The sequence below is a fragment of the Zea mays genome, chromosome 2 (genome assembly GCF_902167145.1).
Source record: "Zea mays cultivar B73 chromosome 2, Zm-B73-REFERENCE-NAM-5.0, whole genome shotgun sequence".
Lineage (NCBI taxonomy): Eukaryota > Viridiplantae > Streptophyta > Magnoliopsida > Poales > Poaceae > Zea > Zea mays.
In genome coordinates, this window is record NC_050097.1 from 234,466,543 (window position 1) to 234,483,181 (window position 16,639).

General features: G+C 44.6%; 2 protein-coding genes and 1 pseudogene across 3 annotated transcripts; 1 reads left to right on the plus strand and 2 right to left on the minus strand.

Annotated features, from left to right (window-relative positions):
• Positions 1–287: 287 nt before the first annotated feature.
• Positions 288–1,898, minus strand: LOC103648132 (glutathione S-transferase T3-like). Its single transcript, XM_008672625.3, has 2 exons — positions 1,129–1,898; positions 288–1,033 (listed from the first exon to the last, which is right to left on the minus strand). The coding sequence occupies exons 1-2, from the start codon at positions 1,888–1,890 to the stop codon at positions 461–463; spliced, it is 1,335 nt and encodes a 444-aa protein (XP_008670847.3). The 5' UTR covers positions 1,891–1,898; the 3' UTR covers positions 288–460.
• A 2,872-nt stretch (positions 1,899–4,770) lies between these two features.
• Positions 4,771–6,885, plus strand: LOC103648133 (L-ascorbate peroxidase 2, cytosolic-like; annotated as a pseudogene).
• Positions 6,886–12,590: 5,705 nt separating this feature from the next.
• On the minus strand, positions 12,591–16,050 carry LOC103648136 (probable galacturonosyltransferase 4). Of its 2 annotated transcripts, XR_004856534.1 has the most exons (8): positions 15,698–16,050; positions 15,450–15,502; positions 15,311–15,355; positions 14,758–14,993; positions 14,299–14,656; positions 14,158–14,198; positions 13,442–14,051; positions 12,677–13,349 (listed from the first exon to the last, which is right to left on the minus strand). XR_004856534.1 is itself a non-coding variant. In XM_008672626.4 (7 exons), the coding sequence occupies exons 1-7, from the start codon at positions 15,828–15,830 to the stop codon at positions 13,074–13,076; spliced, it is 1,620 nt and encodes a 539-aa protein (XP_008670848.1). In that variant the 5' UTR covers positions 15,831–16,050; the 3' UTR covers positions 12,591–13,073. The 2 variants fall into 2 exon arrangements, 1 of the variants encoding a protein (XP_008670848.1); XM_008672626.4 differs by lacking the exon at positions 14,158–14,198 and having other exon boundaries at positions 12,591–13,349; positions 13,442–13,960.
• Between the last annotated feature and the right edge of the window lie 589 nt (positions 16,051–16,639).

A 16,639-nucleotide genomic window follows, 5' to 3' on the forward strand; every position in this document is an offset into this window, starting at 1 on the left:
CGTCGACACTACAAAATGATCTTGTGGACGACCTTTCTTGGCGACGAAGATCGAAGTGATTGCATCGTAAATTCAATAACTCAGTGTCGTCTGTTATGTCGTTGTTATGGTTCTACAATTAAATAAGTGTTAATGGTACAATTTAGTACCCGATGTCATGTGTTCGTGGACTAAGTGATAGAAATGTATTCTCTCACATTACACATGTACAACCTTTTTGAACAAGCAAACCACAACATAAGAATACAACATATAATAATGATAGGTCTTTGCACACACGACTGAATTATTATGTAGTACACACGTTACAACATTAAATAGAACCAACATGTCTTGCAAGACTTATGCTTACAACAACTTTATAATGTTTGAGAAAACAAATAACAAAATGAACTTAGAAAATTGTTCTCAAACCGGATACGACAATACTAGTACGACATGTCAAACAACAGTACATTTATCAAAAACTAAATATGAACTGCTGCAAGCGTTTTTTGTGCTCCTTCATCATAGTCCAAACTTCAGGATCCACATCGTCTTCACTAGTACACTGCAGCATCTGCAACTGTTCTTTGGCCGATCTGAGTTCTTCTAATTTCAATTCCCTTTCACGAATGCTTAACTTTTTAGCTTCCAAGTCCAACCTCTTATTCTCTAGTTCCATGTCTTGTTCATTGCACTTTTCTTTCTTCTCACCATTTTCTATGCAGCGCTGAATTTGTTTTCCAGTTAAATCTTGCAGACGGCTTAAGTATTCCGTCGACGATGATGACGCAGCTTTCTTTCTCTCTGATTTACTAGAATCACGGCCAAGAGACCGTTTTCCTGTCAAACCAGCAGAACCACTATCAGATTCTTGTCCACCAATTGTTGGACCACCAGAAGATCCAAATGATTTTCCATGTAATCCTCGGAATGAAGGTCCTTGACAGATGCTCTCCCATTTGGGTTCCCCCTTCAGTTTATGCCAGCAATGTATAAAATGGAATGGTTTGTTCTCTTCATGTGCAAACAATGTAGCTGCCTTGGAAGTCTGCAAAAGTGAGGATTGAATAAGAATATGCCGACCACAATGCAAAGCTGGAGCTAAGTACAAATAGTTCATAAATTGTGTACGACAGTGCTAACCTTGTCGTCGTCAGTCAAGCCACTTTGTTTCTCTCGGAGAACTCTTGTGTAGCAGCCCGAGAACTTACTGACATCTGCTCGAATCTTGTCCCATCTGCTGCTAAGTGCTCGGTTCAGTCTACAAGGGTACTCCCCCCTTTGTTCGTTGTACCTTTTTTCTATTCGTGCCCAAAGTCCCTCCTTCCCTTGTCCAGTGTGGACAATAGGATCACTGCTAATTTGCAACCATGTTGTACAAAGTAGAAGGTCTTCAGCAGCAGTAAAGTTTTGTTCCTTTGTTTTCTTTGGTTTGTTAACAAGTGCTGGAGTCTTTACATGACTATTGATGTCCTGAATACTATGTTCAGCATCAGACTCCAAGTTCACAGGTATTGAAGGTATTGTATTCGAACCCTGCAATGGTGTACTAGTATTTGAACCTGGAAAGGAATCTGCAAAAGGATTTCCTTGAACTGATCCTAGAGGATTCCTGACAAGGTTCATGTAATGGTTCCAATACAGAGCAGATTGTGAGACTGGAAGCATGGTTGATTCGGAACTTGTATTTCTTGTCTGAATGGGAGCCCACGTTGTTATTGGACCTTGTGATGGATTAGGAAAATTAAGGTTGCCCATCATGCTGCAATCCATAGGTTGCTGCAGCATCATGCCCCTAGGCCATAACGGTGGTGGAGTGGGAAATTGCTGACCAGTTGAATTGTTTGACATCGCCTGAGAATTTGTGGCATTGTTTGCTAGGTCCATTCTATGATTTGTGCACATGGGACAAATGTAGTGAAATGGTGTAAACAAAATGCAATGGACATTAAAATGCATATTACGGATGAAAAGGCAAAGACATTATAGAATCAAAATAAAGAACACAAGTCTTGATCAACTTTTCGAGTAGCAACAGCAGAACTTCAATGAAAATAGAGTCTTCATACTACAATTAAGTAGGCAATTCCATACATAGAACTAGCTTATGAGAACGTCATACCAGTAAGACTCAAACGAAGATGACCACTAAATTGTCGTTTCATAGCACACAACCTAAGAGTTGTTGCATGCCGACGACTACTTTTAAGTTCAAAAGGATGTCATCTCTCTGAAGCTGGAATACATGGCTAATAAATATTCCAGTAGCTATTGCGCGTAGACCTATCAGAATCGCTAAAGTACCACTCATCACTGACTTCGGGGCAGTACAAGTCGTCTTCATCAAAAGATCGATCAGTAACTGTTGGAGGCGTCGACGGAGTTGTAGGTTCAACACTTATGTCATCGCCCTGGGACTTAGCAATTTCTGGAAAAGCTTGCACTTTTACCTCTAAGGCATCTTGCTATAGCAAGCCTTGTCTTTGATGGCAAACAAGGTTCTAGCTACGATCTCTTCATCATGCATGTGGTCTAAAGCATGATCTACTAAACCACCAAGTGATTTGGTGGCATCCTCGGCACAGTCAACAAGGACTTTGAGCAAAGCCTTCATGTTTTCTTCTGTCGAGGATGCCATGATGAAATGTGTTGCAAACAATTAATATAAGAAGTAATAAGTGCATACCCTTAGAAAGCATATAGGCACACGGATTCAATAAGTTTACTAATTGAAGAACAAAATTATAGGCAGGGACATATAATGTTAATGAAAGCATGAATCATATTGATGGGAGGAACATAAAATTTTAATGCAAGCATGACTCATCAAAGAGGAAACACAGAAAACTCTCACATACTGATGATGTATATTTTAACAGGGTAATATTGCTCAAGAAAAGCAGCAGCCCTTGTAGTTCTCATGATGTACTCAGAAACTATATGAAAGATCAAACATATATTGTATAATTACTTGGTAACACAAATTTATGAGGCACACAAATTTATGAACCATGCACATGTATTGTTTACGAATAAATGTTAGGTTGTTCAAAGAGCACACATATATTCAATCGGTATTGGCTACCATAAGATCATAACACGTCAATAAAGAAACATGTTAATGTAGGATAAAACATGAACATGTTCTGCTTGAAACAGAACATGAGGCTCACAAAAAATGTGGACTCATCAAAGTTTATATGTGAAACCGAAAATTACATAGCAACTGCTTGAAATCAGTCTTGCTAATGACATAAGTAATCATATACATATATATATATATATATATATGCGCCAGTGGACATGAAAGTGCAACTGACCAAAAAAATCAACCCCCTAATCTAGGGTTCGTAATAATTGTCGGCGGCAGACCAATCCCACACGGATTCATCATCCACATCCACGCTAAATACCATCTTTCTACCGCCGGATCAGATCCATGTACACTTATGTGCAAAGGTTGGTGACGAGTTTTAAGAAAACCCTAACACAAAGAGGAGATCCATGTACATGTGTGCTGATGGCAGTATTCGAATCCGCTCCTTTAATATAACTTCGGTTAACTACGGAACTAAGCACGTACAATTTTAAAAAAATAAAGGAAGATGCATGAACTTGGGAGCAGATAGAAGAGCACGGTCGCTCCTCAAGAACGGAAGATGTGGGCCGCAACAAGACGAATCGAAGCGGGCAAGTCCGGATCTGAGGATGGCGTCCACGCTCGAAGAGGAAAACAACAGATGCGGTGGCAAAGAGCCTCGGCGGAGTCGAATTTGTGGGCGCTTCGTCTTCGGACGCGAACGGGATTGACTGCTCACGAACTCGACTTGGTCCTGCTCGCGGCCGACCGGAACCGGCTCCGATTCGCCCTTCCGCCTGCAGACCCGCCGCCGCGTCGCCGGATCTCGGCCTACTTCCACAGACGCGTCGATAGGGAGCGAAGTGGAGTGCGAACTTTCCTCGGTGGCGCGGGCGTCATCTTCCGTGATAAGCAGGAGAGGGGGAGTGAACAGTGAACCCCTTCATCTGGCGTGAGAGAGAAGGGGAGCGCGTCGGAGAGGAGCCCGTAGGGCGCGCCGTTGCGGGGAGAAGAGGGAAATTGTAGCCCCTAAACGGTGAACAGTAGTAGGGGAGGGAAAGGGTGAGCGGGGGTGCCGGAGCGGAGGTGTCCGGTGGGTGCAACCACCGAAGCGACCATTAAGACAGTGTGGAAAGTCAAACCGGCTTGGAACAGTCTGTGTCAAATACTAGGAATATGATGGGTAATGGTTGATCCAGATAGAGCAAGGGTTGTGCAAGCAACAGACGGTGATACCATGATAGTGTGTGGCCATTGTAGTTTCAGTCGCACATTCCAAAAGGAGATTAATATATCCTGTGCAAATTTTTTTACCAGTTCTCTGAATCCTGTATAATTCTGGTCATGCATGGTCTTGGCAATCTTCGAATCTCTACTAACTATTAAGTTAGTACTGTAGACTGCCCCCGCCTACGCCCGCCCGCAAATCGCCGCGCTTCCAAACACCTCCGCAAACCACGCTGCCGCAAATCCGCCCGCCTCCGCCAACGCCGCCGCAATCCCCGTCGGAAACCGCCCGCCTGCGCACACCACGCCGCGAGCTCGCCGCAATCCGCTCGCCCGCAAACACCGCCGTAGTCTATTGGCCACGACCCCACCGCAATTCCGAGCAAGCCGTAGAAACGCCCGCCTCACCCCCGCGACGTAGCAACCACCATCCCCCGTCTGTCGCCGCAACGCACAACCCCCCTCCGTTCGGACGGACCACCGGGCCAGCAGCGAGGCGGATCGTGACGTTTGCAGCCATGGTGAAGGCCTACCCCACGGTGAACGAGGACTACCTCAAGGCGGTCGACAAGGCCAAGCGCAAGCTCCGCGGCCTCATCACCGAGAAGAATTGCGCCCCGCTCATGCTCTGCCTCGCGTAAGGCTGCTCCCCCTTCTTATTCTTCGCCCGATCCCGATCCTATTCGGAAATCCTGAAACTACTACCACTCCAACTCCTTCCTTTCCCCTCGCAGATGGCACTCCGCGGGCACCTTCGATGTGGCCACCAAAACCGGGGGCCCCTTCGGCACCATGAAGAACCCCGCCGAGCAGGCGCACGGAGCCAACGCCGGACTAGAAATTGCCGTCAGGCTGCTATAGCCCATCAAGGAGCAGTTCCCCATCCTAAGTTAGTACTGTAGACTGCCCCCGCCTTCGCTCGCCCGCAAACCGCCGCGCTTCCAAACACCTCCGCAAACCACGCCGCCGCAAATCCGCCCGCCTCCGCCAACGCCGCCGCAATCCCCGTCGGAAACCGCCCGCCTGCACACACCACGCCGCGAGCTCGCCGCAATCCGCTCGCCCGCAAACACCGCCGCAGTCTATTGGCCGCGACCCCGCCGCAATTCCGAGCAAGCCGTAGAAACGCCCGCCTCACCCCCGCGACGTAGCAACCACCACCCCCCGTCCGTTGCCGCCACGCGCAACCCCCTCCGTTCGGACGGACCACCGGGCCAGCAGCGAGGCGGATCGTGACGTCTGCAGCCATGGTGAAGGCTTACCCCACGGTGAACGAGGACTACCTCAAGGCGGTCGACAAGGCCAAGCGCAAGCTCCGCGGCCTCATCGCCGAGAAGAATTGCGCCCCGCTCATGCTCTGCCTCGCGTAAGGCTGCTCCCCCTTCTTATTCTTCGCCCGATCCCGATCCTATTCGGAAATCCCGAAACTACTACCACTCCAACTCCTTCCTTTCCCCTCGCCGATGGCACTCCGCGGGCACCTCCGATGTGGCCACCAAAACCGGGGGGCCCTTCGGCACCATGAAGAACCCCGCCGAGCAGGCACACGGAGCCAACGTCGGGCTAGAAATTGCAGTCAGGCTGCTATAGCCCATCAAGGAGCAGTTCCCCATCCTATCCTACATTGACTTCTACCAGGTTACCTACCTATTGCAACTTCGATTACCCATCCTTTCGTATGATTAGATAGACTAACACAAATTTATTTATGGTTGCGGTGTTGCAGCTTGCTGGAGTCGTGGCAGTCGAGGTAACCGGCGGACCTGATGTCCCCTTCCACCCCGGGAGACAGGTGAGGCTGGTCCCTTTTCTAATAAACCTTTTTAGTTGTATATTAGTTAAGAAGATGCAGTGTTTGTCGGAGGCTCATAAGTGTGGTTTGGAGAATTCATAACCTGTTCTTTGGCAAATACAGATTGCTTCGAACATGTGGCCTCTCAGTGAGACACACATCCTTGGTCTTATGTTGGATATGTAAAAACTAATAATCAAGCCCTAGACTAATCCAACCCAAACCCAAGATTTTGGTAGGGTTTATTTAAGCAAAACTAACCCTATTGTCATCAGCCTGTCTACCATTGTACCTGGGAAAGTGGTCTTGATGCTGACACATGTTTCCATTGTTTGATGGCCAGCTTATTTGTTAAATAGAGGATAAGCTTGTATAATTAGTAACTAGCTATGTACTGTGTGATGTATTATTTTACATGGGGCATAAAATACTTGTAGTAGTTTATTGCCTAATACTCTTGCCTGGGAGCTGTAGACGATATAGTGCCGCGAGTGGGAATATGTTATTAGGCATCATTACTTTAGACTGTTGTTTCTTTACTATATTTGTCTTGTAGCTACAGATGTTGATGAAAGCATTGTCTTTATTGTGTAGGACAAGCCTGAGCCTCCACCGGAAGGTCGCCTTCCTGGTGCCACCCAAGGTACAATTGTAAAATTCCTGTGAAGCTTTTGACTCGATGTTCTATGAGACATGAGAAAAATGTTTTGTAATAATATGTTGTTGTTGTGTTTACATCTCGTCATTTAGCATTTAGCATCTCAGTGGTAGCAGTACCTAAGTCTTGTTCTACAGATTTGCATGCTTCTTGGCTGCCTCAACCACCAGAGAAATTTGACCTATCACATTATCCTTTGACCATTTGTTATATATATATATTGTTTTTTCATGTATTACCTAACACTGTCCAGATATTTGACCTGCATTTTAGCCTGTAATTTGATCACTAAACGTACATGACAAGACATGTATCTGTACACCACAAGGCATTGGTGAGTTAAAAGTTTGGAACTATTAAAGTGAGATTTAAATTTTGTCTTCTTGTAGAATCAGTTACTCACCTTCTACAATAGAGTGCAGCTTCCGTACTTTTTTTGTGAAGTTCTGAAGCTTGATTATATCAAATTTGGAAGTAACTTAATGCTATTTGCCTATTTTCGGTTCGTTACCTTACCGTTCATTGCAATTCCTCTTAGTGTGTCCCCATTGGAAATTGATTTGGCAGTCCACTGAAAGTTGGTGTTTCCCCTTCCTTTCTTTATAGTTCAAAGTCCAGTCATTCTTTCAGAAAAGTAGGAAGAAGAAAATCCAAGGTGAAAATGATCCAGCATTGGAGAAGGAGCAAGCTAAATGTCGTAAGTGTGTTAATAGTTTAGTTAAGAGGCGGAAGATGAGTGAAGCACAGAGGTTAGTTCAACAGGAGTTGGAATTGGAGGAATGGGGCACAGAAGCCCAAGTGAAGGTTTGTTTTCTGTACAGTGCAATGCAAACAGACTCACAAGCCTTTTCACTCACAATATAAATTTTTAACACTCATTTCATGTATACAGTTGGGAAGTCGCCTGATTGAATTATTACTAGATTCAGCATTTGTGCAGCCACCAGCTGATCAAACACCAGATAGTTCTCCATATATTCGACCTGCATTTAAGCATGTGCTACGTCATCCTATAATAGAAAATGGGTAGGGCTGTGTTTTTTCTTTACAATCGTATTGCACTGTTCCATGAGCTGTTGTTGCACTGGGATGCCTTGTTTCATCACCATCCTATGCTTGTTTAGGCATGCTTGTGCAGATGCATGAAGGGTCCTCTTGTAATATTTCTCTTTAACTTGCAGGAGGCTAAAGAAGAAGCATTGGGTGATAGAGTGTGACCATCTTGTGCATGAGGGGTTTGAAAGCACTGTAAGTTTACTTTGCCCTGCCAACCACATCGGTTTTTTTATATAAAATAGATTTATTGATCATGGCAACCAAAATATTGAATGGAGAACAATTCTATCATCTTCCTTTCTGTGGGCATTGTCTCACATGCCAAAAGCAGGGATGGCAAATTGCAAATTTCTTTTTCTGATCGATACCTTTTTTCGGTTTGCATAAATGGAAGTTTAGGATTATTTTAATTCGAACTTGCAGGCTTGGCATGTTGATATACCCAACCTCCCTATGCTGGTACCTCGTAAGAAATGGAAAGGGTATGTTGGTGTTCAATTTTTGTACCTTTCCAGCAAACTCCTTACATGTTGAGACTTTTTATGATTGTATTAATTCATAGAACTTACTGCTTGTTGCGGGTGATTTGAATGTGCCAACCATAATTTGCTGCAGTTATGATAAAGGTGGTCACCTTTTTCTGCCCTCATACATTATGAGGACACATGGTGTGAAGGACCAAAAGGATGCAATTAATAGTGTTCCTAGAAAACAGTTGCGAAAAGTATTTGAGGTTTACTGATCTCCCATCTATGTCACAATGTATATTTATATTTATTATTGTTGTTCTTTGCATAAAAAGTACTTCACATGGGTTCTCTGTTGCTCTACCGAACATAAGCCTGGCAACATGGGGTGTTCTAAACCACGATAACCATCATTATCTTTACCAAATTATTTTTCATTTTGTTCAAAAGATAAAACCAGCAGGACTATGGATGAAGCATTATGGAGAGTGCGGGCCTTTGCTGACGCTGGAGCAGATGTTCTATTCATTGATGCCCTTGCCTCAAGAGAAGAAATGAAGGCATTTTGCGCCATCGCACCTGGAGTTCCAAAAATGGTTAGATATGTTATGTGTATCAGTGTTTCTGGTTTTCATATACTTGCAATGCCTTCATCATACTCTTGACCTGCAGGCCAACATGTTAGAAGGCGGTGGTAAAACTCCTATACTGAGCCCTGTTGAACTGGAAGAAATAGGTTATAAAATCATAGCCTATCCATTATCTCTAATTGGTGTATCGATGCGTGCAATGGAGGTTTGTTTTTCATTTATATATGTGAATAGAATGTTTTTCATTCATGTATGTGAATAGTATGATTGTTTTCATTTATAAAATCAGCCAAACCAGGAGCTAGGTTTGGGACATGCAGGGTCTGGAGTATGCGAAACCAGACTGTCTGGAGAAACTGCAGCCGACCAGAAGGTGGGTGATTGTCTCCGCGACTTGATCACAGAAAGGACAAGCCCTAGGATGGGGTAATCCTCTTTTGGACAGTCTATCTGCTGTCCAACAGCGCTTCTTGAGCACCAACTAAATAAAGAATTTGCAATGAAGGGGAGCCTAGCTTTTCTAGATTTTCTTCCAAGGTGAAAAACGGATGGTTCCCAAGAAGAAGGCTGCATTGGCAGACCAGCTGGTGTATTCTCCTGAATCTGTCAACTTCCATCGAAAAGTATGAGGAACTACCCCTTGCACTTGGTCCCAAACCTGGACATATTCCACAATTAATGGTATGGTTACGGCCCTTTTTATATCAGCCACCCACTTGTGGTTATATATAGCTTCTGCTACAGTTCTTTTGTTAATCACTCGCCTTGCAATGTTTTGGATCAAATGAGGAGCCAAATCAGCAATGGAAGTTCCGTTTAACCACCTATCCTTCCAGAACAGAATGTTTTCCTCATTACCCAGTACTGGAGCTATTGCCATGTTAAACAAAGCAGTAGCATTCCGAGGAGCCTCAATTTGGAAACCAACCCAAGGAAGGGGACGGTCCACTTTATTGGTCCACAACCAACGAACCTTCAGAGTCCTTATATTTATTCAAAATTGAATAAGAGTAGACTACATTTTTTTCCTGGAATACACGGGAGAGCTACGTATCAATAATATTAAGGAGATAAAAGAGGTCCAAAATAGACTAGCATTGGGCTATGCAATTAGTAATTTAATGGGATGTACCAAAGGAGAAGAATTATGACTTCCTTAGTTTATTGCAGCCTACTGAAATTTTGGTTACCAAATGCTTGATGCTTTCAACAAGACAACAACTATCTAGCTTGAACTGCCTTCTCCATCCCATATGCTGCTGCTGAAGCAAGTGCTCCAATGATAGCAGTGCACTGATGAGTGGCTGATTCCCAGTAAAACGGCCCTTGATGTAGCCAAAGAAAAGTAGTGCGGCCAATGTGACTTCAATGGATGTGGGCATGACTTTCTGGGATGTGGAGACGAACATGTAGAGCAGGAGAGGGACCAATCCACTGATCACATAAGATAGTGCGATTGTAAAAAAAAGCACTCTGCAGAGCCCTTTTAGGATCTGGTTTCTCCAATCCTAGCTCAAACCTAAACACGTTTCCCTGGTTAGTTGAGAAAACCATTCATCTTCCGTGAACGATATTTCAAAGTTTGTTATCATCTTTTTTAGGTTTTTTTATGATTAATAACATGATGCTTTATGTTTTTTTCACTCTCAACAGTTTTATGAATTACTGCAAAGCCATTCAGAAGTGTAGCTAAGCTTGAGGGTTTCCCCTACCGTCGATGACAGGGCTATACTCCTAAGGTTCAAGCCCATACTGCGACATGGTCTCTCCAATCTCAGCAGCCTCTATAACGGATGACAAAATCAAGGATTCAGAACACCAATGGGTCAGAATGGTCATTGGTTAAGGTGGGTTCTGCTGGTTGATGGTCATTGGTGACCATATGCTTCTGTAAGAAACATTTTTTTTTGTTTATGCATGATATTTGTTGCTGCTGCTTCATTCGATAATATGTAATATATAAATTTTGTTGCAGCCTCAGATGTTATAGATGCCAAAAAAACATCTATTTAGTTACCCAGGTATATTTTTAGAATTTTACTATTGTGCTCAATTAGGCTACTTGTGTTATGCTAAAGAGGTCTATAAAATCCATGCGCTTCACGCGCCGCCCTCTCCCCGGCAAGCTCGGAAACGGCGATGCCGCCCCCATGAATCTGCTTATCGCGCGTCCCTCCCCTTGCACCCTCGTCAAACTGTAAAACAGTATGTCCGATCAGGCCAATATCTGTCTGTCTGTCTCTAAACATTATGAACACTTTTGTTCTTATCTGAAGTGTTACATAACTCCATTTTTTCCATGTTGTTTTCAGATGCGCACCCTAGCAGGCAACTGCGACTGATGCGCATTGCTGAGCACCGAGGTGGCCATTGTGGACTTCAACCCGTGGTGGTTTGAGGCCCGCTGCGTTCACGCCGCTGGGAACATTTACTGGAGTTCTGCATCCTCAGCGGGACGCAAATAACCCAGCTGGGTAATTTCAGTCCCTAACATTTTTAGGCTGGTATTGTGCTTGTAAATCTTATGGAGTTTTTTTCAATATGACAGTCTACTAGATAATGCTGAGGAGACCTTGGCAGAGTTTCTGTCGAAAGCAATAGGAACTACTATCGATTGGGTGCAAATGGTTGGGATGAAGGTAATTCACTTATTGTGACAAAAAGAAAGATATGTGCCTTGTGTTGTCTACTTAAATTCTGTTTTGGCTAATTACTTAAAGCATGTATTCCTTTACAGCCTGGTCTGGATTCCATTGGAATCATCGTTGTTTCGCACAATTGCAGTGGCGTAGCAGCCCAAGCAGATCAAGGTTTGGTTCCAGAACCGCAGGTGCGTACGTCGCCAGAACACCCCGAGCCTCTCTCTCCGTCCATCATCTCGACTCTGTTTACGCCTCCGCTTATCTGCTGACGAATTATGCGCTCCTGCTGCTGAAACAGGCACGGCTCGGCTCACGGGTGTCAGCCCGTCTCTCTTCTGCATCTCAAGCTAAACAGGCAGGATTGATTGTTGATATTACACAAGCATCTCAAGCTCTACCAGAACTCTGAGATTTTTGCTATGCGGCATTCACATAAATTTCTTTTCTGTGATCGAATTCACTTAAAACATGCACTAATCTAATGTAAAGTTTGTGCTCTTCTTTTATTGTGGATTTGTTTGAAATCTGATATATCATTTTGTTTTGGATTGGTTCAAGCAATAAGGATGTCAAATCTGCAGCTTTGCCAACATGAGCAGTTTATACTCGCTTCCCCGCACCCTCGACTTCCTTGTCGTCGTGCTGATTCCAAATCAAGGGGTAGTGATCTGGAAGGTGGCTATGTTTTTGTAAGTACAAGGCTCAAGATCTTGTTCAAGGAAGGTGGTTGTGGTACTTTTGATCCTTTGTTCCTCAACTTGATTGCATCTATGCAGCGCTACAACCAGATTGACGCCCAATCTGCTGCTAGCATGACATCTATGTGGACCCTCTGTAATATGTGTATGATAGGATGTGTCATGCGTGAGTTGATATATGTTAACTGAATTGGCAAAACACTTGATATATGTTAAAATATGTTGACCTCAATGATCCTACCAAGATCTTACTTTGGCATTATATATAATTTATACAAATTTTTTTTACTCTCGTCGCAACGCACGACATTCACCTAGTAGAAATAGAAGATGCGACCTTAGCTACACCGTCATGTTTTTCATATTCTTCTTCACCCTGCTGAGATGTCCACAACGGAGAGCCATATAGTTTACATTGCAAATATATCATTAAAAAAAGGAAAATAAAACAAAGCGATGGCAACGCCAGCACTGCGGCATAATTTTAAATGGCAGTAGTAAAACCCCTTTCTTTGTAAGAGAGAACGATATTATCGCGAAAACTTTACATCTATCTTGTCCAACGCACGCTAACTGAGCTCCGTGGAATTCGCACTCTTCCCCAGGTCCGAGGCAACACTAGTTATTGATAATGTTAGCTAGTGGCTTGACTTCTGTCAAACCTTCAGTGTATCACTAGTGAAACTGTAGCTCGTGTACTCGATTTTGTTCTTCCTTTTTTGCTTTTGTACCGATTGTGACTACTAGCAAACAAAATTGCAAATAGGGCATCTAGCAACAGAAACAAAAAAACAACAACTTGCTCTCCTAATAAGTTACTACAGCGAAGTTGCGTATATCCCAGTTCTACCTTGCGAATCACCTCACCCGCCATCGCCTCTATCCGTGAATGTTGCACTGCTGCAAGTGCGGGTTATCGTAGTTAAGGTACCTGTTCCAGTAGCCTCTGTACTTTGGGATAGAAATCTCCAACCAGGGTTTGAGTTTCCCACTGTAGTGGATGACAGAGGCACTCTCGAGTTCATCTCTTCCGATGCTGGAGTCATGACCGAGCCCTAGAACATGCCACCGGTGGTCCAGAGGCAGCGTCCGGTTGTAGAAGACGACCTGACCCAGTGGCAGGCTTCCTGCCTTCCACAACTTCTCACTTTTGCCCTGAAAATTGGAAGCCAACGTGAAACAGGTTCCATAAAAAAAAACATGTGCTCCGTCAAAAATTAATTAATAAGATTATCATCAAAACTCACCAGTTGAAACCATCTATGATAGGTTGTACTCAAACCCTGTTTGCGCCATTCGTTCAGGTCAAATATGTTCATCCCAAATGCAAATGCACAAGCCTTTGGGTCAAGTTCGTTGAAGACGCTTGGATTGGAAAAATCAATAAGGCTATCCAATTGGCGGAAACCTTCACTTGAGGTGCATGTGTCGACAGCACCGGTTACCTTACCCTTCATATCTAGGTCCCATAATCCAGACAAGTCATTCTGTACTACCACATCATGGTCCAAGAGTAGAACCTTGCTCAAAGATGGAAACACTTCTGGCAAATAAAAACGCAAGTGGTTGAGTGCAGAAGTGTATCTCGGATCCCGAACCCCCTTCAGCTTGAATCTGGAACTGAAATCACCAGGCAACCATTTCAAATCATCTAGGCTCTGGATTTGGATTACTGATGGAGTTGGTGGGTTTGTCAGAAACCACATCATCATTGCAGGATAATTCAACGCGTCAGTTACAATATGTAATAATATCCTTCCAGGATCCTGCCAAATAAGACAGGCTGAATGAAAAGAAGATTCTACTGAAGAAGTCATGGTGCAGTCCTCCCTTCCATGCTCATTGCATCTAAATTTTCTTTATACAACATGAACAAAATAATCAAATGTAAGTATCCATCCAGTAGTCCGTCGGAGTTATAGAAACCAAAGGCAGGGCAATTACAGATATGCAGATAGCATACCGCAGCAGTTCCCACATTGAAGTTCCATTATTTTAATTGTACTGCATTCAGCAAGTACGAAGCTCACAGAAAAAGCAAGCCAGGTATTATTGCTTCACGAATTCACTAAAAAAATATTGCATCACGAATCTAAGCTCATACCTTTGATGCAGCAATTGTAGAGTTGACAACCACAGCACTTGCAAGCACATTGTCAGAGAACATCGCATAATGATAATAACCACCCAACTGAATGTTGTCTCTTTTAGGGAATTCACGTTTAGTGGGATCTAACGAAAAGTATTCTGCGGTAAGCTGCATTGCTAGGCAGTGATGGCCTTTGGGTAATGTCCTCACAGCAACCTGCTCAAGGAATGAAGATTCACTTTGGTGTGCTCTGACCAATTCTTCACTATTATGCATCATTGCACGTAGCTTTGACGTCATCTGAGAGCAATGCGGGTAGGTCCTCTGAGCCTTTGAAAGGGTCAGCTCCATCGCCTTTATTTTTTGCAACACACTGCATGGTGTTTTTCATGTCAGTAACAGATTGTTTCTTCCATGAAGCATTTGCATGGTTCAACACTAACTACTTTAATGATCATTGCAACTAAAGCATACCTCCCAGGTACATGGGTACCTCCACTTGAGTGGCTTATTGCCCTTTCGATCTCTTTTATCTTCAATTTCAGCTCTCGAACTAAATGTACACTACCTTGGGGAGAAGCGAAATGCAAGTACGCCTTGGCCAAAATTAGCTGATCTTGCATCATCCAGATCTTCTCTTTGGTGTCTGGGGGAGATTTAGATATCCTTTCATCTTCTTCCGCCGCCGTTTCGTCAGTTTGCCCATCTGTCTGCAGAAAGAGCACTGTCATTAGTATCTTTAACAGCATTCAGTTGAGACCTCTGCTCAAAAACATATTGAAAAAGACAAGTGACAGAATTCAGCAATTTGGCGCCACGAAACCCTATTCTTTCTTATTATAATTCAGCAGTGGTACTTCTCTGCCACACTGGCACCCGGGTCCCAGGAACAGCTACTTCAAGGGATGAAATGGGGAAAAAAAAGTTGTTCCCAGATACGTTATTTTTATATGTAAAAAAGCTATAAAGCAGTACACTGTCGATAGATACAAACCCAACAAACAACATTACAGCTGCAACGAATTACCTCTTCGGTGACGACACTCAGCCTTCTGGCCTCTCGAACCCTCCCCTGCGCAAACAAGCACCAAATTCAGAATGGGATCGACATAACGGGAGGAGGAAAGGACCAGGATCAGGATCGCCTGGGACGGTCTCACTCTCACCTGCTGCACCGACAGGCGGGCCCCGCCGCCCCCAGCAGCGCCGCGCTGCCCACCTGCACGCAAAGCAGGTTCCCATAGCTATCAGCAAAGGCAAAAAAAAAAAAAAAAAAAAAAAAAACCCGCAGAACACACACACACCACACCAAGCGCAAGCGCAAGCGCGCCACTGAACCCCGCGCTCCCAGGTCCCAACCAAATCAGGCGCGAGGGGTTCTCCGCGACGCGAGGAGGCAAGTCGCGGGACTCACCGGGGTCGGCGGTTCGCGCACGGTCATCCGGGAGGGGGAGGTGGAGGAGCGCGAAGACGAGGCCGCAGGCGATCGCGATCAGCAGCAGGCGAAGCGCAGCGGCCGTGGACTCCCTCCCGTGGACCGCCCACATCGCGCCGCCAGTTGCCAGCACCGCGCCACGGGGCTCCGATCTCAGGCACGGCGCCGCCCACGCCGCCGGAACCGCTCTCGAATTGGGCCGCCTCTGGCTCGCCTACGGGCTACGGCTACTAGCAGCTGTTGTGTGAACAGTGACTGTGACTCTGTGAGAGATCGTAGGCTGGGGTGGGGGCAGGGGGTCATGGACATGGGGTATTGGCTTGTGTCACTGACGTGTGAGGACGAGAAAGTAGTGGGCCCGGTGTGAGGAGGCGTGTGGTGGTGGTGGGCTATGGGGATACGTGGGCTCCGATCCGGGTGCACGAGACGTTTGTCTTTCGTGGGTAGGGGCAGTTGTCAGTACGCGCTTCTGGAAATCCACGTTTTTTTATTTTAAATTTCCTTCATTTCGCAATCTTATTATCTTGGCAAGGTTAACATGTGTTTCCTTGTATGAACAATGACGCCCTTCTTCTGCAGGTGGGGCCCAATGGATTTCTACACTTACTTTTTCAATTTAACGATATTCAAATGTTGTGGGGGTGTATGTGTTTGCATATAGTAAGATATAATGTACTTTTAAAACTATAAACCTACGGCTAACAATTAGCAAATTTATTAGCTAGTCTATTTACCTCTTTATAAAGATTACATTCTATATATAGCATCTCACTCCAACAGACTCTCTATTTAGTTTGGCTAGTCAGCGGCTAGCCACACTTAGCTAGAGAGGGAGTCAATTTAAAGAGCCGGATAGCTTGACAAGTTGAAAGACTAGTCTGTTGGAGAGTTATTTTGTTATTGAGTAGCCAAAATTTGGCT

What these genes read in the sequence shown, in the direction of transcription:
- LOC103648132 (XM_008672625.3), bottom strand. Translation starts at nt 1,890, where the DNA reads ATGTGCACAAATCATAGAATGGACCTAGCAAACAATGCCACAAATTCT. An exon ending in GCTTGACTGACGACGACAAG is followed by an intron (nt 1,034 to 1,128) that starts GTTAGCACTGTC and finishes TCACTTTTGCAG; the next exon opens with ACTTCCAAGGCAGCTACATT.
- LOC103648136 (XM_008672626.4), bottom strand. Translation starts at nt 15,830, where the DNA reads ATGTGGGCGGTCCACGGGAGGGAGTCCACGGCCGCTGCGCTTCGCCTG. An exon ending in TGCGCGAACCGCCGACCCCG is followed by an intron (nt 15,503 to 15,697) that starts GTGAGTCCCGCG and finishes CTTTGCGTGCAG; the next exon opens with GTGGGCAGCGCGGCGCTGCT. An exon ending in TGAGTGTCGTCACCGAAGAG is followed by an intron (nt 14,994 to 15,310) that starts GTAATTCGTTGC and finishes CTCTTTCTGCAG; the next exon opens with ACAGATGGGCAAACTGACGA.